The sequence below is a fragment of the Thunnus thynnus genome, chromosome 6 (assembly GCF_963924715.1).
Source record: "Thunnus thynnus chromosome 6, fThuThy2.1, whole genome shotgun sequence".
NCBI classification, from domain to species: Eukaryota; Metazoa; Chordata; class Actinopteri; order Scombriformes; family Scombridae; genus Thunnus; species Thunnus thynnus.
In genome coordinates, this window is record NC_089522.1 from 28,475,303 (window position 1) to 28,500,140 (window position 24,838).

Here is a 24,838-nt window from a genome sequence, read left to right on the forward strand (position 1 = left end):
ATATTCTTTTTCCCTTGGATGCTACCTTATATAACTTTTATTGCAGTGGAGAATTTGTCCACGTGACTAACTGGGGTCAGTCTATGTAGTGGTCTTGTTCAGACTTTTTTTTTCCAGTCAAGTATCAGAAGATGCTGCAGATTTCCATTAGGAAATGGAAATGGGTAGTAGCTTCTTCCCTCGGTGGGTACAATGGAATTCTCTATATTCCATGTTCAAAACGCCAGCTAGACATGGCCCCTTAAATTTACTCTAAACAAGAAACATTTTAGAGATGTCTGGTGTACAATCAAGTATATATTTAGATAATTTAAACAACCAGACAGAGCAGCCTAGTTAGCTGTGTTAAGTAAATTTCATGTAATGTATCCTGTAATCAAACTTCAGAGCTATTTTTTCATTTTCTCTCTCTCTCTCCTACAGTGTCCTACAGTAATTTCTTCATCCCCACAATGAAGTTCTTGTGTGCTACTGTCTGAGAGAAGCCGCAGAAATGCCTTGGCGCAGGAGCCGGAGACGTCATGGATTCCTGAGTGTGGGGCTTTGCAGGAAAGCCCTGAGTCTCCGAGATGGACCGGCTCCAGGTTTCCATGGCAAAGGCGCACAAACAGGAGGAAACACTGAGGGAATCCCGTTATTTTACAGCATTGGACCATTATAAACACCCAGAGCGGGGAAGGAAGCCGCTCTTGATACTCAAGTAATCCTTATAGAGCTCTAGGAAGGGGGACTTCATACCAGAACCATTGCTGAAGCTGATGCGGCTGCATGTTTTTGAACAGAAACGGAGTTTGCGCGCAGCTGCTGTGTCGCAGCTTGAAGTTTTTGAACGTGTTCAAAGAGTTTTGTTTCGTCTCCTTTCAACATTTTTTTTAACTGAAGGGAGCTTTTTCTGCTATGGTTCTTAGAGGACGGTAATTTTTCATCCGTTTATTTTTTATTTTTTATTTTTTTACTATTTATTTTTTCACTTTTTTTCTCCAGATGTTTAGAGAGACTTGGAGGCTGGCACAGTACCACACCATGAGGTCGATGGATCAAGGTACTGCTGAAGTGTTGTGATTATCTGGTAATCAACCCATTTGATTTTTAATTGATAGAGTAGTGTTTGCCCAGGAGTGTTTAAGTCTATAATGATGTGAGCTGTAATGTCATCTGTCAGCTGTCTGTGTAACATGTCAGTGATAGTCGGGATGTTGGTGTTTGGATAGAGACGCTGCTGCGCTGTAACTGATCAGCGCACAGCGTGTGCCTTAGCATCACACCGAAACACCAAGATATTAGAGGGAGAACTAGGAGCAGATTTAAGAGCAACCTATAACATTGTAGTAATTGGTTATAAAAACAGTCTAAACTTTATTGTATCGGTTCAAAACAGGAGAGATGTTTTGGATTACTAAAAAAAGAAGTAGCCTATAAGACGAGCGACTATCAAACCTTACAGTTACTCTACATGACATCAGTGTGTAATATGAGAACAAGGGGAGCAATTTGTATAGTTTTAAGTCACGTGAGCCTATCTCTCTATTTATATGTATATGTATATGTATATATATATATATAGCTATGTATATCGGGGGTGACTATAGCGCAGATTTTAACTCGAGTGTCACCGATTAGGTTCATAAAAGGTGCAAATGAAGAACTTTCTCATTGTTACTTATGTGTAACAGCTCGTAAACTTTCTTATATTTATATCCTGTCTGATTGTGCAAACTGTTGCTAGCGGTTCTGGTGCGTTTGGGGGTTGCATGCTCAATTTCACCCATTATCGATGTTAAAATCAAGGTAGGATTTGCATCACCGTAAAGATCATAACATAGGATGTTTGCTATAGGACACATGATGCACATCTGTCAGTTTTGCTGACAGAGCATATAGGCTACTGGCCCATTGGGTGTAAAAGCTACAACTAGAAGGAACGCCCTGTAGTTTATGTGCTGCGTCCACGCGTCGTGCGTAAATCTGGGATTCCCTCAGGAGTCCCACACCAGTACGTTTTTATTAACCATGCAAGAGCGCATGTAAATATCGGCTGCTTTATTTATTGGAATCCAACATGATGTAGGAGTGCAGTGAAGTGTTTTAGCTCTACCCATCAATTCATTCATCTACCTGCGTATGTTCACATAAACCTGGAATGATGTCCCCCGTTTCATGATGGATGGTTGTAAATCAGTTGTTTAACAGGTGATGAGTTCAGACAGCACCCGGCTGTGTCACTGCAGCATGTCAAACACCCGGGGGCAGCACCAGGCTGCATAGTGTATCAAAACAGTCAGTAATCTGTTAATTCATCACTTCCAAGCCGCACTTTTGCTTTTTTTTTTCTTCTTCGACGCATCAACGAAAAGGGTAGGCGTGATCAGACTTTGGAGATGAACTCGAAAATTCAGCTTTCAGTGTGAAAATAGACCCGCCTTCATCTGAAAATAACTGCGGCGAGCTGAAACAGGAAACTTGTGCGCTTCACCGATGCATCATTTGACACTTGAACAGGTTCCCCAAATCCACATCAGCGCCGCAACACCTCAGCCGCGTCCCTGTCGCTTCGCCTGAACTCCGAGGAGTCTTTTAGACAAATTTAGACAGATGACCTCTTTTTACGACGAAAAAGATTTGGAGGAAGAGCTCAGACGAGTCAACTGCCCTGATGAGGATTTGGAGTTTGATTACTTGTTTGAATATGAACCACCTTGCAGCGACTTTGCTGGGGGACATCAAGGTTTGTCCGAGGCTTTTTGGCAGGCTGAGTTCATTCCTCTCCCTCTCTTGCTTTTTTTTTTGGTACTCAAATATAATTTATGACCTGTAAGGTTCGTGTAAATAAAAAACAAAACAAAACAGGAAGTAAATTTGACATGCTTCATGAGGGTTCTGATGTGTAATAGCCATGTGAGAGATGTCAATATGAAGAAGCTTTGTCTTTTCTGCTGACAGATGTGTTTTTCACTCAGAAAATAAAGTTGAGAATGAACTTTGATTTTAAAAAAGCCAGACATTTGAAATGATTGATATCATTTAAAGAGATTCACTTAACTTTTGTGATTAAATCCAGTTCTGGAGGATAATTTGCTGTTAAAGTTACTATTGAAATAATGGGAAATATCTATTTGCCTCTGACAGCATATATTTTTTTATATACATGTTTTTCAAATGTTGTATTGTTATGATTTTTCATCTTTCTTCACGTGCAGATGACCCCAACCTTGCATCTCATAAAGTCCTCAGCCCTGAGTCTGAGCAGGCTTTCCCTCTGGAGGAGGCCTCTCCATACGGCATCAAGTCCTGCAGTCCTGCCTTCGGTGAGCACAACACTGAGGTTCTACCAGGATATGACAACCAGGAGGCCAGAAACTACCTGGACAGTACCCGTCCTGCAGGCCTGGCTCTGAGCCCGCGGATCGAAATCACCCCTTCCAGAGAGCACTACAACCATGGTCGGGACTCCCTGCAGAACCACCAACTGAACATTAGCCCGAGACCCACCCTCACTGTTCCTGGTCATGAAAACCTTTCCTACCGTGAGCCCCAGTGCCTGAGTCCCGCCAGCAGCAACTCCTCCACCAGCTGGCACTCGGAGAGCTACTCCCCCTGGGCATCTCCTTGTGTGTCCCCCAGCAGCGGCCAGAACCCCGGAGACCTCTGCCCCCGGTTACAGAACATCCACACTGGCTCCCCGCGCACCTCCCCGGGCACCTCTCCTCGCACCAGTCTAGCTGAGGACGGCTGCCTGGGACCCCGCTCGCCCTCCCCCAGGCCTGGCTCCCGCTCCACCTCCCCACAGGGCAAACGCACCTACGACATGTACAGGAATCCAGGGTTAATCCCTGGGCACCGCTCCCGCAGTCCGTCCCCCCACAGTGGCCATGAAGATCACAACATAGGGGCCCACTATACACACAGCAGCCTTGCTGATGCCATGAATGGTTTTGGCACCAGTCAGCCAGGCCTGGTTCCCACTAAAATAGTCAAGACGTCCAATCAGGTTTACACTCTGTACCCAGAGAACCACGGAGAGGGGAACTACGTGGTGTCCTGTGAGCAGGACTTGAAAACCAAACCTGCTGCAGAGCCATTCTTTGTTATCCCCCCAATCTGGTCCAAGCCGCTGGTTTCCAGCCTCTGCAGGTAAATTAGCAGGAATTCTTTTGGTTTACACATGCACACATGATACAGCAACATATTCCAATGATCATTTCAGTCACAACTTAAATGATTTTTTTCATGATTCATAATCCTTTCTGCATCCTTTATGTTTTGTAGCATCCCAGTGGCTTCTCTCCCCCCGCTGGAATGGCCGATCCCCAGTCGCACAGACCAGTATGAACTCCACATTGATGTGCAACCCAAGCCGCACCACAGAGCTCACTATGAGACAGAGGGAAGCAGGGGTGCTGTCAAAGCGCCCACAGGAGGACACCCTGTCGTACAGGTATGACCAAAACGAAAGCATTATCAGTGAAATCAGTACAAAATTATACAATTTAGCACTGCAATTCAAAGTGCTGGATAACCATATGAAGGCAAGTTAGCCTTCCAGTTTGGGAGCCTCAGGCAAGCCTGATGGGAGGGCTTGCATGTAATTGCATTTCCTACTCATTATGCACTCAGTAGTGGTTGTGTTATTGCCCAGGGCCAGCTGTATGAAAATTACTCTACATGAGTGTAGGCTAGTCTCATAGCACCTTGCCCTTTTTTCACTTTCTGAAACAAAAAAACAGACAGCATGGCCTAACCCCAGACATATGACACACTGTAACCACTCTGTAGCCTTATTACAACCCTCACAACTGAACTCAGGTCAGTGAGCAACACAGCCTCACTGATTTTTTTTTTTCTTTTCTGCCCTCCAGCTTAAAATAGTCTGCTGTTGTGCGCCCTCGCCCCCATGGTTTTAACCACACAAACAGACCTGTGTTCATGCTGTCCCTGACTTCCTCTTACACACTGGTTTGTTGACTGTCTCATTTTAGGAAGCTGGGTTGCTGAAACACTCAGCCTCTCCAGACATGTGTAAAAAAAAACATTAATTCTGCCTGTGGTGAAGATAATTGTAGATTGAGGGGAAAAAGTTTGCTAACATTTCTCTTACGGTCACAACATGGAATTCAAACACAGCACATTGAAATTTGTTGTGACACAGTTATGGCTGGCTATATTGTCAAAGAGTAGGTTCAACTTCCCTTTCTTTGTGTTACCGTGGTGACATTTTAAAGCTGTTTTTGTTGGTGATAGTAGGGAATTTGTGGAAATAAAGCCTCTTCTCGCATCTTTTCCATTTTCTGCCCATCCCCAAAGGCCTCACCCTGAGGTCAGTTCTGCCTGGTTTGCCAGGCCAATCAGATGGTCAGGCCTGGCTAGCCACGGCTGCACTCCTTCACCTCGTCTTTCCCTTCCTCTGCTCCTCCTTCGTTCTCTCTGTTTTTCCTTCTTTCCCTCTCCTTCCCTCACTCTCCCTCTCTCTCTCTCTCCCTCTGTGAGTGTCGTACCCTCCACTTTACTTTTCCTACACTGCTCTCTGTCATGACTCACTGCTCCTGCCACTGCCATGACAACCGGCCGACTGCTCACATGGCCTGTTGAGTGTTTGCAGGCAGCTTCCTCTGTTTCTCTCAGTGTGTCAGCTACCTGGATATAGAGCCAGCATGGTCATTCATGTTGCTGTAGTTTCTGTTCACGTTCAGCAGCTGCCGTGAAGTCTGAGATAATTTTTTTCTACTATGCGGTTGATGTACATGATGTATGTCGTTTTTTTCTGACCACAGTTATAAGGAAAAGTCATGTACATGTAAAGATCAAAAGGGAAATACGTTGTGCAGCTCTCTAAGCATTAGATAGAAGGCATTAGATAACGCAGTGCAACAGATTTTAAACAACCTCTTTATTTAACAGGCAGATTTACTGCAATTACATTTTGCTATTGTTATAATTGTTACTTGAAAGAAATTACCTGTAGTGTTTGTTGCGTCAGCCTGGAAACCAGTGTTAGGCTATATTCTCTGATAAAGGCGATGCACTCCACTGTTTGCACAAAAACAACATTTAGATGCAAGTTGATGCTTTGTGGTTTTTGCAGGTTTCCTCAGGAGGCAGTCTTAGGTTAAAAGTAACATCTCTCTCTCTCTCTCACTCTCTCTCTATCTTTCTCTCTCTCTCTGCCTTTCTATCTCCAATTCAAAGCTTCACCCTTGTATTACTTTTAATTTCTGCATCATTCAAAATAGGTCTAGTTTCAAATAGCAGGCCAGCTGTGCGTATGGCAGTTTCACTTCTCTCAATCTGAAAAGCATGTCAGTGAAAGAAAGGACCCCTTCCTCACTTCTTCTTCCACTTATGAAAGAACTGGTACAAGGCTGTAGGATGTGAACTCTCTGCTGGCTTCTGTTCAAGGCTGCAGAAAGAAGACTCATGCTTTTACATGTGGGTCTGACACTGATTAGCCACCTGTGGGGGAGGAGGGGGGGGGACAACATCTGGAAAGGCAGAGTTAAAACAAGATGCTATGAAGAAACACATCAAGTTAAAAATGCCTTACACATTTCGTTTATGTTTCTGTTTCATCGCCTGACAGGAGCAGCTTTTAGCGCAGTCAAAAGAAATTTTTCAGTTTTGTTTTAATCTTTGTGTCTGCAGTTACACGGCTACAGAGGCAAGGAGCCGCTTGGCCTGCAGATCTTCATCGGTACAGCAGACGAGCGCATCCTCAAGCCCCACGCCTTCTATCAAGTCCACCGCATCACTGGCAAGACGGTTACAACCACCAGTTATGAGAAGATTATCCATGGCACCAAAGTTCTTGAGATCCCCCTGGAGCCAAAGAACAACATGAAAGCAATGTGAGAATATTGTAATGTGCATTCACCCTAACCTTTTAAAAAAATATAAGATCTTCCAGTCAAATTGAGCAATGATGGCTTTGGTCCGGAGTTACGTAGGTTGACAACTATTTAGTGAGTTGTGGGATTTAAATTTTGTACAGAAATTCATAGTCTCCAGAGGATAAATCCTACTGACTGTAGTGATCATCTGACTTATCCACCAGCAGTGGTGTGTCGGAACAGCTGTTGAATGGATTGCCATCCAATAGTACATTTGGTACAAACATTCATGCTTCCCTTAGGATGACTCCTACTGACTTTGGTGACCCCCTGACTTTTCCTCTAGTGCCACTATGAGGTTGAAATTTTTGTTTTTTATTTAAATAGCTCAAAGACTATTGCATGGATTACAGTGAAATCTGGTACACAAATTCATGACACCCAGAGGATGAAAAAATTTGATCCCCTGACTTTTCATTTAGCACCATCATTGGATCAAATTGTCTGTTTGTCCAATACTTTGTTTTATGCCCAAATACCTGCAAAACTAATGACATTCCCATCAGCCTCAGCTGTGCTTTGTGTTTTTTGCTAATTAGCAAATATTAGCATGCTAACATACTAAACTAAGATGGTTAGCATTATACTTGCAAAACATCAACATGCTAGTATTTTCGTTTATGAGCATGTTAGCATACTGGTGTTAGCATTCAACTCAAAGCAATGCTGTGTCTAAATGCAGCCTCGCAGAGCTACTAGCATCACTGTTGCCTAGTCTAGGACTAGAGCTGCAGCTAACTTTCATTAACAATTAGTCTGTTGAGGATTTTCTTAATGAAAAATATCTTGTTTTTTCCCGACCAACAGTCCACATCCCAAAGTTATTGAGTTTACTATTACAGAGGAGTAAAGAAACCAGAAGATATTCATATTTAAGAAGCTGGAACCAGAGAATTTTGGTATTTCTCTATTAAAAATGACTCAAAACAATGAATCGATTATCAAAATAATTGGTGGTTGAGTTTCTGTCAATTGACTAATCGATTAATTGCCTAATCGTTGCAGCTCGACTGTAGACTCTTAGTCTTGTTTTAATATAAACTTGCCATTGCCTGTTGTGCTTACATATTTATTCCTCCTTACAGAATTGACTGTGCTGGGATCCTGAAACTCAGGAACGCCGACATCGAGCTGAGGAAGGGCGAGACAGACGTCGGCCGGAAAAACACCCGTGTTCGTCTTGTGTTTCGGGTGCACATACCTCAACCTGGAGGACAGCACGTCTCTCTCCAAGTGGCCTCGCATCCTATTGAGTGCTGTAAGCAGCTACACATAAAAACACTTTCATGATGTACTTTTTGTGCTATTTTACCTCATCTTTAAAAGTGGTTTTTGAGTCCTACTACAGTGCAGACTTTATGAATTCCTCATGTATGCTTCCCGCGGAGGCCAAACTGCTGATGTTTTCATCAGTTAACAAAACTTAATACAAAGTAAACATTAAAAAAATGAACCCACATTCAAATGAGTTTGGAGCTGGGTTGATAGTCTAGAGTCCTGTGCACAAAGATGTCTTTATGCTAGCAGGGCTTCCATCCAGTAGGTGGGCGCAGCATGTTTCAGTGTCTGTGTACCTGTTTGTATGTGTACAGTAGTAAAGTCTGTGTTTGGGTACATCAGTGTATGTGTACACAGTGTTATTAAAGCACCTGGTGTAATCAAAACTCAAACAAGAAGGTCCTTTATCTACCTCTGACCAACACCCTGGTCAAGACATAACATTCATCATATTAATGCAACACAGGCTGCATGCAATATGCTCCTCTCATTGTAAAAAAATAATGACGCAGAATATAACATCATTTTATAATCGTTTCCCATCTGTTTTCCGATCACAGCAAGGACAGAACAATAGTCACTACCTGTCTGAAGATGAACCGCACAACAATTGTCGTCAGTGAAAATCAATCAACCGTAAAGCTGCTCACAGTGACACCTGTGATACATCTGGCCGGCCTGTTGAAAAGCAGACTGTGTCGGTGATTGTATGTCGGAGGTGACAGGGCCCCTGCTGGTGTCATCCTCTTTGTTTTATCCGCTCGCAGCGCAGTAGGGTGAACAATTGTGTTCAAAGGTCACAGGGTTAGGACTCGCCTCAGTGATCGCGCCGTTTCAGCTGAACTAATGACTGATATTGTAATAAACAAGAGGAAGCAACACTTCACATAATGCAGCATCGTGAAAGTATCTAGTGTTTCTACAAAAGTGATACTATTAAGGTTATTTCTGTCGTTCTACAGAAATAATATGAATGACATTAACCCCTTAACATACATTTTCTCACTTTCTCCCCCCTTACGCTAGCACCACCTTAATGATACCGCTTGTATCAGCTTGTTTCAGTTCATCATCGAACTATATGATGTTTACACTGAGTGAAATAACTCTATACTCCTAATCCATCAAATGGAAATATTCTAAGTGTCTTTTGAATCATATTGTACACATTTCCCCAAATTTCAGTCTGACATATTTCGTATCTTTGGACATTTTTTGGATCCCTGCTAGAATTTCAAACAGAAGTTTTGTTGACTTTAGCAATGTTTGTCTGCACAGCATGAGTTTGCAATGGTTGACCCACTAACGGGCCGTTGCATGTTGAGCACAGAGCACAGAGATCAATTAGTTGATCTACAGAAAATTAATTGCCAACTATTTTGACGATGGATCGATCACTTTGAGCAATTTTTAAAGAAAAAATACTAAAACTCTCTGGTTCCGGCTATTTAAATGTGAATATTTTCAGCTTTCTTTTGTCTTCTATGATAATAAACTCTTTGGGTTATAGACTGTTATCAGGACAAAATTGTATAAACATTTTATAGACCAAAAGGCTTATCGATTAAGTAAGAAAATAATCGACAGATGAATCAATAGTGAAAATAATTGTTAGTTGCAGCCCTTAGCAACTACGTCACTCTCAATTTTTAACAATAATACCTTAAAATACCTTAAAATATAACTCAAAAATACCACACAGCTTAATTAAATTTCCGTGACGAAGATTTGTAACATTTCAAGCTTCACACAGACTGCATCTTATTTTGTTCCCTTCACTGTACAGTACTCTACTGTACGTGGACTCAAGGTACCTCTCTTTGAACTCTCCTGAGTTGTCATTTTACAGAATTATGTTGCTGTTTATTAATACTGAAAACTCATGAAATGACTCAGCATCATCACCTTACTGTAAAGCACGGTGACTTCTTGGTAACTAGTATCTGTGCACTTGTGAGAAATCAATACAGAGTTTTCCAATGAAGAGCAACATGTCCTCTCGCTTTCATTATACGCTGGTTTATGTGCTAAAGGTGTAACGCAGCGTCTCTCTTGTGTGTGTCCCTGCAGCTCAGCGTTCAGCACATGAGCTTCCCATGGTGGAGAAGCAGGACATGGACAGCTGCTCTGTTATGGGAGGCCAGCAGATGATCCTGACTGGGCAGAACTTCAGCTCTGACTCCAAGGTCATTTTTATGGAGAAAACCCAGGGTGAGTGGCGTCCAATCACATCAGCCCCAGCATCACTCACATCCTTTTTCCGACCAGTTTTTTTATTATCTGTTTTCAACAACATGTACATTTACCATGAAGCTATATATTGCCTGAAAAACAAACCTATGACTCAATCTGAAATCTTTACAATCTGTGCGCATCTGTTCGTTCTGTTATTACACAACATAGCGTCACAGTAACACTTAAACACAAGCGATGACTAATGACTCCTAAGTAGCTCGGTCTGTGTAACAAGTTCATAGCTTTCACATTTTCACCACCATCATTGTATGAGTTATTTGCATGATCCAAATGATAACACCGCAGCCTCACTTCCTTTTGCCCTTTTCTTCCTCACTGACTTCCATGATGTCTTATCACTCAGATGGGGCTTTTGTTGTGTGATTTATAGCTCTGTTTTGTCACATGAAAGGTTACACTTAAATGCGTCCAAATGGAGCTGAAGGATTCACTTTTATGTCCCTTTATGAAATTAAATACATGTTTTTTTTTACCTTCTTTTATGTAATTTTAGAAGAAGTAATTGCCCTTTTTTTAAACTCTTCTATTGACTTTTATAAGCCAAACTGAAGTGATTTGACCATAATTAGTACAAAGTGATGTATTTATGTTTTGTCAGGGTCAAAGTTCAGTCACCCTACTATTACTTGAACCCCGAGTTTGTCTCCTTTTTGACGGCATAAGTTGCTTAGCTGTTAACTAATTTAAAGTCCCCCTCTATTCAAAGGTATGTTTTGCTTATTATTACCTAATTTGGATAGTTGAGCCTCACTGTGCAGAATGATGTATGTGTATAGTCTGACAATAGAAGACTGTTTTCACAAAGTTTCTCTGTGCTCATCTGAAAATCTGAGTTGAAGGTGTATCTATGAGGAGGATTTATGGATATCACGACTAGTTTTGGAGGCAATTCTGGTCCAGTATGCAACTTACACAAGTGTGATGTGGAAACTTGAAGCCTCTCCAGTGCACAAACACAGAGAATGGATTTTACATTGTGTTCAGCTGTTAAACGTTTGAACTGAACAATATTTGCATATTAATAGATTCAGAAATTTTTAATGAGGGAGAAAGAGGAGGTGTCATTTAAGATCTTAACGAGATCATTTTCCTTGTCTTTGTCTTAAAATATGTCTTGAGAGGATCTTTAAAAAGAGTGAGTTGTATTGTGAAGGTAGATTTGTGTTTATCAAGCGCCATAAATCACGTTTTCAATAGTTTACATTTAGCTGTTGCTGGAAAGTTCTCTGCTTCTTGCTTTTAAAATAGTGTTTGTCTGTGTTGTGACTCACTGAGTCCACTACTGTCTGAGTGTTTGGCTTTTTAAATGCAGGCACTTCACAGGCCACCTCAAGTAAAACTTGGACCCGCATGCCCCTGCTGCTTTTTCTTTTTTTTTTTTCTCTTCTCCGGGGTTCCCTGCTGCTGTGTTACGACACACCATAGTAATGGTTAGTAAGACAGACGGAAAAAGAAATCTTACAAAGAGGGATTGCCATTGTTTTGGAGAGTTTCTGTATGACACAAAGTTCTCGACCAGTACAGCTGTGAAATCCTTCTGAATGAGAGACAGCTGCCTCTGGCTCTCGCGCTTGGACGGGGAGGGTTGTACAGAGGGAAAGAAAGCTTCGCCGGCCAAGTCAAGTCTGCTCTGCTTTCTCTCCACAGCTCCCTCACTCCCCCTTTCCACCTCCACTCCACGATTATCTCCTGAGGGACGAACAAGAGTCGGGGTATCCCTTAGAGTAGAATTGCAACAAAACGCAAACAAACGCAAAAGCCAAGAAAGCAGTCATCACGTTATGTAATAGAAGTGGAGAGAGTTGATCATAAAATAAAACTGAGAGAAAAAAGAAGTGAAGCTGGCGAGATGTGTGGAATCCCCCCTTTTCCTGCTGACTCATTTAAACCATGTGTTTCAAATTTGCAATTTGACAGAGGGTTTCCCACCTACAGTAACATTCAAACAAAACTCTCTGCAGCACATCGTATCATGTGCCTGGACACATGGACTTCACATTTTCAAGCACATTTTGTTTTTCTTAAATTACAGCTGAAATGTAGCTTGATGAAGTGTGATGTAACATAACATGAACTGTAATCGTGATAGACGTGCAACAGTGAATGCTCATCACACCCTCCTTGCTAACGCGCTTCTGTCAGTGTTGCATCCGAGAACAGACTAGGTGTGTCTTTGACAGCTTTTGGAGTAATGGTTGACTGCGCGTGTATTTGGTGTAAACCTACATATCGTCTCTACCTTTAGGTGTGCTTTGTGGTGTAAGAGGAAGTGGATTTAAAAGTGATGATTATCTACCTGCACAAAGAGGCTTTTTCTTTGCACGTGAATTTTAAATCATACAGGACACACGGTGCCACGTAGACATTAAAAACTCCACTGGTTTAAAATACAAAGGATTCAAAATAAGAATCATTTCTTGAGGTGATTAGTGAGATTGAAACAATCAACCTTACTTATCTCGCTGCAGTGTTTAATTGTTAAATTGCAATGTTAACTTTTCATTTTATCTCTTTACTTCTTTCTAGATGGGCAACAAATTTGGGAAATGGAAGCAACAGTGGACAAAGATAAGAGCCAACCAGTAAGTATCTGACATAACCTGGAATACCAGTGATACACACACATAAACACATTAACTGTCATGATTTAGTAGTTCATTTAAAAAAAAAAGACCAGTTGCAGACTTGTAAAGCTCATAATTGAGCTCTGTCTTGTAGAGTATGCTGTTTGTGGAGGTGCCGTCCTACCGAGACACGTCTGTCTGTCATTCTGTCAAAGTCAACTTCTACGTCATCAACGGCAAGAGGAAGCGCAGCCAGCCTCAACATTTCACCTACACACCACTGGCATGTAAGAATCCTGCTCAGCTTCTCTGTGGGATGATGACTGTATATCACACTGTGGGTTTCGAAAAGTAAAATGATTAGCTGATTATTCTGAGTAAATGGAAAATATATTCACTCTCTACTTCCTCTCAAGACTTTTATATCTCTGTGATCTTTTGTCTTCCGTGCAGCTCCATCAATCAAGACAGAGCCTATAGACGAGTATGAAGCAGATCATATGGGCTTCGCCATGCCTCAGATCTTGGGCATATCGCCTCATTCCTACTACCATAACCCACGCGGTGTCCTCCACCCAGACAACGGCCTGGTCTCCGGCATGGCCTCCTGCCAGCGTCTCAGCTCCAGCCTTCCAGGCCAAGATGCACGTTTCCAGCAGCAGAGCCCGGCCATTGTGTACTCCCGCGGGGGCAAGAGTCTGAGCGGCAGCCCTAGCCTTTATCAGCAGACTGGAGGGATGATGTCTGACCCGCATCGGTCGGTCCTGGTCCACACAGGCTCCCCAGCACAGCCTGTAGGTCCTATGGGTGCAGGCCAGCACCCGTCTATCATCCAGTTCTCCCCCACCAACCACCATCTGCTTCGGGGAGGAGACCATCAACCTCTCAGTGCTCCGCAGCCTGACAACCAGCAGATCATCTACTGCGATGGCTACTCTCCACAGTCTGCCCACTCCCCTACGCCCCCCCAGGCTCAGGCGGTGGTGACTCACCCTCAGCAGTATCCCACCGTGATCCAGCAGCAGCCCTACGTGCAGAAGGGGCAGCAGAAAGGCCGTGCTCCTCCCGGCACGGGGCAGATGGAGGCTCCAGGAGACGGACAGAGGAGGGTGACAGTCAAGGAGGAGAACTTGGACCAGGCCTACCTAGATGATGGTGAGTGTAAGTTCATGCTTTTATACTCTCAATTAGCACCAGCCGAATGCTAGTAAAATATGAAAGTGGCTGGTAGATATCAGACACAAAATAATGATTTACTGTTGAGTGACTGGTGAATTTAATCATTTATCTGTCAGCAGCTGGTAGATATTCACATTTTAAAAAGTTAATTCCCCACCCTGGGGATAGCTTGTATCATTGGCAGTGTGTGTTTTTATCAGCTGAATGTAATGAGGTGAAAAAAAAGCAGGCAGACAAAGTGATGGATAAGTGCAATTCCCTTTTGTGAAATAGATGGATGATAAGACTCGCCGACAAAGATATGACTTTTCCTAAGAACAATTCAAGGATATTTACAATATCTGCGCCATCTCCTTTTCACATATTCCCGGTTTGATCTACGTGCTATAGTATCGCTCTGAACAAAGCCAACAGAACAAGCTCACACTGTTAAAACAATCTTCGCCATGAGGTGCAGTTATGTTCCACTCAAGGTGGAAATAACAGGGATTATGAGTCATATGTTTATACTTATGCTTGTCAACCCCATTACCCTCTGACAGAATTAATGTTAGGCCACATCCAGCAGCAGGCAGGAGGTTGAACCTCTTCCTTATTTTGGAGCTAAAGGTTCTCTAAACTATATTATGTTATACGTTAAAATGACAGGCTCCGAAGAAAAGGGTTTTCTTCTGGTCTTTCTTGTAGTCAGGTGAAGTTTGAAAACAGTTTGTCATCACGCTGCTCCATTCAACAAAGTTCATTCTGCTGGTCGAAGGGGGTTCGTCTGGCACACATCAGGAAATGAGCTTTTTTTTTTTTTTTCTCCCTCTTGCATTAAAGACAGAGAAGTAGGAAGAAAAAAAGTGTCACTCTCTTGACCGCCTGGACATGTTGACACTGTTATGAAGTGAAAAACAACCTCCATGGCAACCATTGTCAAACAGTGGAACAGGCTGCCTGGGAGAGCTGGGGAAAGCCTCTTTGTTTGTTATAGTTGGCCAGGGCTTCTCCTTGGCCTTACGCCCCTCGATTCTGTGGGGGAACCCACCAGAGGATTAGCTTTTTTTCCGACCACGGGATTCTGCCAATCTGGCACAAGAAATTCCTATTTGCAGCTGCTTTCCTCCAGAAATCCAGCCTGATCCCTGTAAGATAGCGGGAGGGTGGAGGGTAGTTCGCAGGAAAAGGGAAGGGGCTGCGTGTGTGTGTGTGTGTTTCAATGGAAAAAATGAAACTGAGAAAAAAGGCCAGCAATGGAATTTGTGTTTTTTGGATGGAACTTGCAGGGTTTCCCTCCGCAGTAAACAGCAACAGGGTTGTGAGTTGGTGAATTAACAAGGAGTTAGAGGAACAGTCAAACTGGTCTCTCTGTTTGATCCTCCCATCATCAAAAGTTGATGGCGGCCTGTTAGCTTCCCAAGGTGCCTCTGCATGTTTGTTCAAGTTGAGTTTTCTCTTTCACATAGCATGTAAGCTTCTACTTTGAAATCACATAAAAAAAACTAATTGCAGATTGGATTTAATTGCCTTATTTTGTCCCAAAAACTGCAGGCGATTTAATTATATTATGACAATAATGATTGGCACTTTTATAATACCACATCCCTGAATGTTAAAACCAAAATGCATTAACAGTTGCAGTTTAGTAGTCCCCCATTTCACTCCAACAAGTGATCCACCTACCCACATCACTGTGAAGTTTAGTCATTGCTGCTTTAATGAGAAAAAAAGGGGGGGACTTCCCGATATTCAAACCAATTTTTTCACACAAAGGGTGAGAAGATAACACAGGTCAAAAAAATCCCTCTGTGTTTGACTGCAAAGGGGGGGGGGGGTAAAGTACGAGCTCGACAGAAATTAAAACTGGGTCCATCAAACACATTTTCACCAAAGTGAGATTGTCAACATTACTCATCGAGACATGTGTTTCACTCTGTAGTCATTCGTCGAAAAAGAGGGTGATGCCACATCCTGGTATTGTCACAGTGTTGTGGTCGCTAACTGTCATATCTCTGAGGTACCTTAACTGTGTCATCTTTAGTGAAGAGAGTTAAATGAAAGTCACGTATTTGGTTTCCTACCAAACTTTGGCTCACATAATCTCTCTCACACGAAAGGCTTGTATCTTCAGTCCAAAACACAAGTTTCCATGCCTCCTGTTGGTGCCCAAACAAGACAAACTGTTGATTGACATTTATATTTATTTATGTTATCAAGCTAGTTGAATAACTGAAAAAAAAAGATACCTGTAGAAACCTGCTTTTTTCCCTTGGACCACAACTGTCAAGAATGCCTGGCATTGCTCGCCGCATGCCACATAGTTTATGAAAACAAAAAAAAAAGAGCCACTGGCTTAGCCTACAAAGGCCGAGAGTGACAGATTTAGTGGGTGTGGAATAAAGCCCAGAGGCAGTGGAGCAGGTGAAATTGTTCCAGCAGGTAGAGATCAGGCTAGAGGAGATAAAGCACACAGCAACAGCCTGGTGGACACGCATTAGTCTCAGCTCACTTCCATCCCATTTAAAAGGCTTGATCAAATACTCCAGCTGTATCCAGAGCTGTAGTGATGAGTGCATGACGACTGCTTTAAGACACTTATATTGTTTCGTTTATAACGTACAAATCGTTTCAGTAAGTTCGTTCGTGTATTGGAGATTTAAGGTAGGCTCTTATTTTTTCAAGCCTGTCTTAATTCTCTCCATACTGGCTTAAAGAGAATACTCCTCGTTTTGTACAAAAACGTATTCTCAAGGTAAGATGGAGGTGGAGGAATTTGATTATATCCCCATCTTCTACTGGGTTCACTGGCATCTCTTCACAGCCAGCATGAATGAAGAGCAACAACCAATATCTCAGTTAGTGTACATACAGTGCGGATGTATGAGTATCGTCTTAAGACACACTTGAAAACTGTGAGCGTATCCTTCAAGTACTGACACACCGGATCTGTGGTTAGACTGGTGGTTAGCTGTGAGTCCACTCACTCTGCTTTCCCTTTTCTCTCGATGGTTTTCAGCTTGTCATTACAACCCCACACCAACCTCTTCTCATATGTAAGCCATGAATGTACCGTACAGCCCTCCACACACACAGACACACTCACACACACACTGTATGAACATGCAGACGCACAAACATACTCAGTCCAGCTTCGCAGCAGGCAGTGTGCAGCGACTGAGTCAGCTACTGTACAGGGTGTCTCTCTCTCTCTCTCTCCTCCCACCCTCCGGTTGGTAAACAGTGCAGCTCATTGGTGCAGAACTCAGGAGCCAGACACTCACCTATTGAACAGACTAGCCTGAGTGTTCCCTGGGCCAGCCTCAAATAGCCGGTCCGTGCCAACCCTTCATTAGATTCAGTAAAGCCCCACTGTATGTTGCCCCGCTGCGGCGCTCCTGCTGCTTCTCTAAGCTCGTTTTATGCTCAGGAAAAATCCTGTGGCACCGCTGGGGAGATGAAAGTTTCTTTAAGGCATTAGGTGTCAGAGGGAATTCCACTACAGACTAAAATAAACAGGGACGCCGAAGTTGTGACGACAGCAGAGCATCCAGTTTGGCTGCTCCTGCCGTTTTGCAACTTTCAGATGCTGCTCTGGCTATAAAATGTGCTCAGTGTTGAGCTGTTTCTCTTTCACATCTGCAAATGATCAGATAGAACAGCAGCAGCAGCAGAGACGGAGTAGAAAGGGAGTCTGAGACAGATTGTTTTGTCGGATGGAAGAGCATGTCTGTCTGATTGCTTAATTAGATTTCTAAACACTTCAATGCATTTGTGGGTGCTAGCTCGTCATTTTAATAAGAAATCATATTTTCCTTCCTGGTCTTAATGAATCTTCTTACTTTTTTTATACACAGCTCTACCCTGCTAGTCTTAAATAAGAACACGCTGTCGCCTTGAGACAGTTACCTCTTTTAGGTAATTTTGTCATGAGCTGTCGTCTGCGCGGGCATGCTGTTGTGTGGTTGAGATAGTGTCTGATTTCATTTTACGTGTGTTTTAATAGTTGCACCCTTTGCCTCACCACTATGTAAATCAGGGCTTTAAATAGAGCTTACACAAGCCAACTGAATATCACTTCTCCGCCTCTAAAAATAAAGCAGTTGAAGGTGGTGATATTTAGTATTTTGGACAGCTGGTGGTTCATCTTAACATTTTTTAATCTATCCAGTTTAGTCCTGTTGACTTTAAAGAAGTACTTTAGTGTGACATTTTTCCAGCATGAGGTGATGTGCACATCTAAAGCTCACTATTTAATAGACCTGTCCTCTCCTAGCAAAACAACACTGTAGCTCGTAAATTCAGTCGCTAAAAACGACCTATAGTTACTTTGAGTGACGCCATCTAGCGGCTGTAGTAATTATGACCTGGGGAAGTGGCGCTGTTCGGATGATGTCAATCTAAGGTGACTTCCTTCTTAGAGAGAAGTTGGACGGATGGCTGGATAGTTAGTTGGCAAAGAGTGGACTTAGCTGCAGGAGACCACTATTCACTTCCAGTTTCAACCACTGTTCCCCTTTTCAACCGCGAGTTTTGTGTTTTCGACCGCAAGTTGGGACATTTTTTGAAGAACCATGTGTATTGTGGTGGTGTTCACTGTTGCCGTGACAACAAAGGTTGCCTAACTTTAAGGAAGTATTAAATGTACTTCCAGTCATCATTTTAACCCAAACTGTGATCTTTCCTTAACCTAAACCAAGTGGTTTTGTGCTTAAACCTAACCAGACCAGCGTTGTCACACCATAAAACTTCATTATTTTCCTCAATGATTTGTAACACTTTTGGAAAGCGGCATATTACGCTCCAATGGGTCGTTCTGGAGTGCATTGTACAAACGACCTATGCAGGCGTTTAATTTGGAGGACTTGTTATTCCAGTCTTATGCTAAGCTAAGCTAACTGTCTGCTGACTGTAGCTTCATATTTAGCATACATATATGGGAGTGGTATTGAACTTCTTATCTAACTCTCGGCAGATGTGTTGCTGAACAAAACAGTAATAACACCTTTTAAAAAACATTACACAACTTAAGCAATAATAATAATCAAATTTTAGCATTGTAACCGCAGTTGAATAGCTCAATCCCAAAGTGTAGCCCATTACTATGGTTACAAAATCACAGACATGACATGTTCTATGACATGTTATAGGCAAAAAGCTTTTTTGGCCCACTTTGAAATACTTATATTACTCATCGGGCCTAATGAGTTCCCCGAGGCACAGTGGAAGCAGTGGCACCGGCCTATAATGTCTCAGAGTGCCAGTGTACACAGACAGACACGCAGTAGGCTTCCAGGCCGGGGCTCCCAGATAAACACCAGAGCTCAACACGGGCGGTGTGGCATATCTGGAGAGATGACATGTTACACATACTTGACATTCCTTCCCGCTGTATGCAGAACTACCTGTTGACAATGTGGCTTTTTGACTGTGTTTAAACGGAGGTGAGCAGACGTACTGCTTGGTAGTTACTGCTCAGATGTCGGTGGTTGTTTTATCAGCAGATAGAGAACAAAGCTTCAAACACTCAAAACCTATAGGTTACATTTTTACAGGTATATATAATCTCAATTATTCAATCTAAAAAACATTTTATTTTATTTTCAATGCATCACACATCTACTATGCCTCCCCCCCCTACGCATGGTGATTCTATTTTTAGAACCATGACAGCGTGAAAGTTTCCATTTCAACCCCCTTCCTCTTCTGTTGATGTGTATACACCCAGTTGTAATCGGCTGAGCAACAGGAATTGCTTATAGGCTCTTGTATAGCTCAACCTCTAGTGGTTACTCGCCATAAATGCAGCACTTATCCGCCCTTTATCAATGCCTGGCACAGAAACCTCAATCAGACAGTGCAGTAACTCAGGAATATAATCAACGTCACTCTTTAATCATGTCGGAAAGGTTCTGTTTTGCTTTTTTTGGAATTTTGTTGTGAACGACTTTCACTGTCTAACATTCCTCTCTTTCTTTCCTTTACAGTGAATGAGATCATAAGAAAGGATCTGACGGGTGTTCAGGCTAGAGGGCAGACATAGAGGACAAACCTGAGAGGGAAATGACAACATATCCCCCTACCACCGCCGGACACAGACACAGACACACACACACACACACATACACACGTAGGCTTCAACTTTCCAGTGTGGTGACGCACTTCCACCAACAATCATACCTTCTCTTCCTCATTTTCTGCATCCATAAAGATAGAAATATCAGCTACTGGCTGCTGTGTTTGCTTTGGACATGTTCCTGCAATAAACAGTTTCACTGGGCAAACAGAAGAATTCATTTGACCCATGATGTCTGTCACCAACACCCAGAAGGTTTCCATCGCACCAAATAAGAACCAACAGGCGAATGTGCCTTATTTTCTCCTGGGGTTGACACTCAGATACATTGCTTTAAAAAAAAAAAGAAGAAAGACATAAAATGGGAAATATACTTGTCCCCAAAGTTGCTGCCCAGGCAATAAACTCACACCTGTTTGCCTCATACGAGTGAAAGATGTAGCGTGCAGCCATTTCACATAAAATCTGTGAAATTTCATCACATACCAAAAATTCTGCCCGAATATGATGCTCAGCTATTTCTCGTGGCCCGAAGCTTGCCATCTTTTTTTAAATTCTTCTCGCACAAAAGTATGTATTTTGTCTGTAACTTTGTATGCAGTTATACATGAAAAAAGATCGTCCAAAGCTCACATGCTGATCATCTCATTTTAAGTGCAGTTTTCTAATCAAAGTGAAGCGCACACTGCCTTAACCATATACAAATGAACTATTGTGAGACCTCCTAATATGCACTGTTTTCAATAACAGGGGGTCAATGTTATTCCTTTTTTTTATATATAATATTTGAGTCATGTGAATAATGTAACATTTTATATTCATAAAATATACATTACATAATATTCAGGTGATATGCCAAAGTGGCTTCACAGGGCCTGTGATGCTACAGTGATAGCGTGGGTCTAGTTTTATGAAAAGATTTCAATGCTTGACTTTTTGTTTGTTTTTTTCAATCTTGCATTGGAAATAATTTAGAAATATATCATAAGTTTTGCTCATGCAAGTTGAAGTGAGAGATTTTGTACACTCAGATTTAAAGGTGGTCTTGCTTTTTTTTTTATTTTTATCAAAACCTATTTGATATTTTCTATTTTTATTTGTATTTCTTTTAAAGATGATTGTAATAACATCTGTGGCTGTTTCCACAGTCTAAAATATCCAAAGCTTTTACTGTGTGTATTGTTTTGTGTATAGCTGAAAATTTTTGAGTCCATCCGCAATGACAATCAGTATACTCAAAGCTAAGTGCCTGCCTATGCAGAAGCTTCATGCTTGCCAATGTAAACGGCATACTTTTTTTTTCTGTAACTGCCATTATACCTTTTCACACTGTAAGCACAGTAGGGATATACAGTGTGGATAACTGACATGCTATTACAACTTGCTTTTGATGGAAAAAAAAAAAAAGCAGTAGTTTGAAAATATATTTTTGTAACATTGTAAAATTTTCACTGAGTGAATTGGAGTACATTAAAAGTGCCAAGTGTCGCTAATATGATTGTAAAGAAAAAACTGTTGCAAGTGAAGTAAAAAACACAGAAATTAAAATGTAAGACTGAATCTCAACTTTTAATATTTGATATGGACCTATCTTAAAGAAAACAAGATTTTATTTTGTGATATTAATAAAGCTAATATTGATAGATATTAATGATATTTCCCATTGAGCCAGTACAGCACAAGTGCATTTGACATTTCTTGAATGTAATCTATATTAACTAGTTTTTCCCCTTTTTTTTTGTAAATATTAGATACAAAGTGTGATTGTCCATGTGTTCAAGTTTAAGTAGACTAAAACAGAAATTATTTGTTTGTCATGCATCTTTTTATCTGTCTCTTGTGTTTATAGTATACACAAAGTTATCATTATATCTGTTTTATTACAAGGTAAAAATGTGTTTTTTTTTCTGAAGGGAATTATGATCCATTTATCCCCCTAATAGTTTTTATTTTTGTTTATGCGTTTTGTTATTATAATTTTACTTTAAAGAAATCTTTGGTAAAGAAAAAAAGGTTATTCATACTGTCTTATTTTATTTTCTGTGTTGATAGTTGTCATGTATTTGTTTCTTTTTTTTTGCGTTCTTAAACAGTTTCTGTTTCATGCTATTTTTGTATCCTTAAAAGTAGCAATAAATAATAACCATATACATACCTTCATGATTGTCCTTGTTTTAATGTGTGACTCCTCTGCAATAACTCCCCATGAATTCATTCATTCATTCATCCTTTATTCATACTATGTGGTCCAATGAGAGCAGAAACACTAACAATCAGACTACAGTGGTAAACGATAAGTAAAAACAGGAGTAATCCAGAGGTAAATACACTTGAATGCAAAAATAAGGGATAAAAAAAACAACCAAGCTATAAGAATTACACTTCAGTCAGATCTGACCACAGCAGAGACAAGTAAAATCAATGGTGGACTCAATTAAAACTTTAAAAACAGGTGAAGAAACCAGCTGATCCAGTTTCAGAAACCATTGCCGCAGTAAAGGCCTTTTTACTAAGCTCTGTTTCCTGAGATCTACTGTAATAAAGCAGTGCCAAAACTGCAGAAGGGATGTGAGATACAGTACAGTGCAAAAGTTTTAGGTACTAAAAGTAAAGTGAGTTTTTTATTTACCAAGTTAACTTCATACAAAGTTCAGCAAACAGAAGAAACTTAAATCAAATCAATATGCAGTGTGAGCAGCTTTGCCTTTAAAACAGCTCCAGTTCTCCTCGGTACACCTGCACACTGTTTTTCAGGTACTTGGCAGGTCTGTTGTTCCTGCATCTTGGAGAAGTTGCCGCAGTTCTTCTGTGGATTTAGGCGTCTCAGCTGTTTCCGTCTCCTCATGTGATCCCAGACTGACTCCATGATGTTGAGATCAGGGCTCTGAGGGGGCCGTACCATCTGTTGCAGCACTCCTTGTTCTTCTTGTCACTGAAGATACTTCTTTATGACTTTGGCTCGAATGTTTGGGCTCGTTGTCATGCTGCAGGATAAATTTAGGAAAGATCGGACGCCTCCCCCAATGGTGTTGCATAATGGATAAGAATCTAAAAATCTTTGGGCTGTTTTCCGCAAAGAGCTTTATAAATAAATATTAAAGAGCGACAGAGAGAGCCAGCTGACACTCTTGTGCAAGTCACACTGATGAGTCCTAAAGCTGTCACCTGTTATGAATCTTAAAGCGCTTTGATACAGAACGTCTCAAGGAGTGTAGATGGTGGAACATTCATATAAATTATTTCACCATAGTCGAGTACAGATAGGAAGAAGTGACTGGGTGAGAGACATACGGAAAGTTTAACTTCAGTTCCTCAACGTGCAATTTGAAAGATAATTTATCATCTACCCGCAGACCAAGGAAATCTGTAGGATGTATGTGTGTGTGTATTAATGTACAAACCAGTAAATGAATAAAACATTACATCGTGTTAACAAGAGATCATCTGGGTTCATGTCCTGCTGTGGTTCGTCTCTGGATGGTTTGTGAGAGCAGCTGTCGGTGCAGTCCAGACAGCTCAAAGGTGTCTCTTCACTCTCTATGGTGCCTAGTATGAGAGGAAAATTGAAAATTAGCAGAGCCACAGTAGACAGTGACTCATCAAGTCTCATGGCAGACACAGAAACAGGTTTGTTTATAATTAATGCGGCATAAAAATACTCACTATTTAAAGCTGGATTCGGTGATATTATCAGTTATTTGCACAGGCACACACGTTCATGAGCACAGACACGGTTTCAAACTCCATCCCTTCCCTCGAATAACAAAACAACAACAAGAAGGGGACTCACATGCCTGGAGGCTCTAGTTACTATGGAGACAGCTTGTTTGGTGCTTGGTCCCTGAGTCGGGAGGAGGGCTCTATGTGAATGAACCTTGTGTTCAGGAAGTCTCTGGTTATGACATCACCTCGGATGAAAGAGCAGCACGTGGGCTTCTCTCTGCATGAGCCGTCTCCAGCCCACTCATACAGATATGCCGTGATGACTCATGCGCCCTTTAGCACTCAATGGTGTAATGAGTTCGGACCACATTCAGATTCTCTGTACGATATCGGACAAGAATGAAATACATGATGAGTTTGGCATTTCATTCAGCTCGCTTTTTGTGGTATTTCGAAAAAAAAGCGGCACTGAACTCATCCTGATCAAAGAGCTTAAAACTGGTCACGGTATTATTAAATTAAATCCCACACATAAATCCAAAGCTGAACTGGCAGTATTACGTCTTATACCAACCTTTTTTATTTTCACCACTCTTTATATAGTGTTAAAATATGAAAATAAATAAATAAGTAAAATAAAAAAAGTGACAGTGTCAGCTGCTGAACAACAGTATAATGGGCTGTTTGTGTGGAATAAAGATGACATTGTCCATTTGCAGACACTTTGAAAACTCATCATCATTTTCTCAGAGACGTGAGTCAGTTTCCTGGGCTTCAGGTGTGTAAATGCTCCTCTGAACGCTGAAGCAAGTCGTCTTATTAACCTCGCTGGGTGGAGCACAGATGGAAGAAATTTGCATGAAAACGTTATCCAAATAAAAGGAAAAGGTTAAACATGTCAGTGTTAGACTTTGAATGCTCAGCAGTGTTTGTTTCAGAAAACATACCTTCAGTTTCTTATT

At 41.6% G+C, this 24,838-nt stretch overlaps 1 protein-coding gene and 2 long non-coding RNA genes across 6 annotated transcripts; 1 reads left to right on the forward strand and 2 right to left on the reverse strand.

Moving 5' to 3' along the window:
* The first annotated feature begins 579 nt into the window (after positions 1-579).
* nfatc2a (nuclear factor of activated T cells 2a) lies at positions 580-22,356 on the forward strand. Of its 3 annotated transcripts, none has more exons than XM_067593216.1 (10): positions 580-1,042; positions 3,198-4,131; positions 4,267-4,435; positions 6,637-6,839; positions 7,967-8,139; positions 10,230-10,370; positions 12,942-12,997; positions 13,134-13,266; positions 13,433-14,140; positions 20,125-22,356. In XM_067593216.1, the coding sequence occupies exons 1-10, from the start codon at positions 985-987 to the stop codon at positions 20,178-20,180; spliced, it is 2,631 nt and encodes an 876-aa protein (XP_067449317.1). In that variant the 5' UTR covers positions 580-984; the 3' UTR covers positions 20,181-22,356. The 3 variants fall into 3 exon arrangements, with proteins under 3 accessions (XP_067449317.1, XP_067449314.1, XP_067449315.1); XM_067593213.1 differs by lacking the exon at positions 580-1,042 and adding an exon at positions 2,289-2,725; XM_067593214.1 differs by lacking the exon at positions 580-1,042 and adding an exon at positions 2,293-2,725 and having other exon boundaries at positions 13,433-14,134.
* Positions 5,866-24,838, reverse strand: LOC137185007 (uncharacterized). Of its 2 annotated transcripts, XR_010928739.1 has the most exons (5): positions 23,877-24,223; positions 23,637-23,759; positions 22,843-23,197; positions 22,369-22,479; positions 5,866-6,810 (listed from the first exon to the last, which is right to left on the reverse strand). It is a non-coding gene; the product is annotated as an uncharacterized lncRNA (long non-coding RNA). The 2 variants fall into 2 exon arrangements; XR_010928738.1 differs by lacking the exons at positions 5,866-6,810; positions 22,369-22,479 and adding an exon at positions 24,824-24,838 and having other exon boundaries at positions 22,806-23,197; positions 23,877-24,255.
* Positions 14,008-19,660, reverse strand: LOC137185008 (uncharacterized). Its single transcript, XR_010928740.1, has 2 exons — positions 17,422-19,660; positions 14,008-14,124 (listed from the first exon to the last, which is right to left on the reverse strand). It is a non-coding gene; the product is annotated as an uncharacterized lncRNA (long non-coding RNA).

What these genes read in the sequence shown, in the direction of transcription:
- nfatc2a (XM_067593213.1), top strand. Translation starts at nt 2,593, where the DNA reads ATGACCTCTTTTTACGACGAAAAAGATTTGGAGGAAGAGCTCAGACGA. An exon ending in CTTTGCTGGGGGACATCAAG is followed by an intron (nt 2,726 to 3,197) that starts GTTTGTCCGAGG and finishes CTTCACGTGCAG; the next exon opens with ATGACCCCAACCTTGCATCT. An exon ending in CTACCTAGATGATGGTGAGT is followed by an intron (nt 14,141 to 20,124) that starts GTAAGTTCATGC and finishes TTTCCTTTACAG; the next exon opens with TGAATGAGATCATAAGAAAG.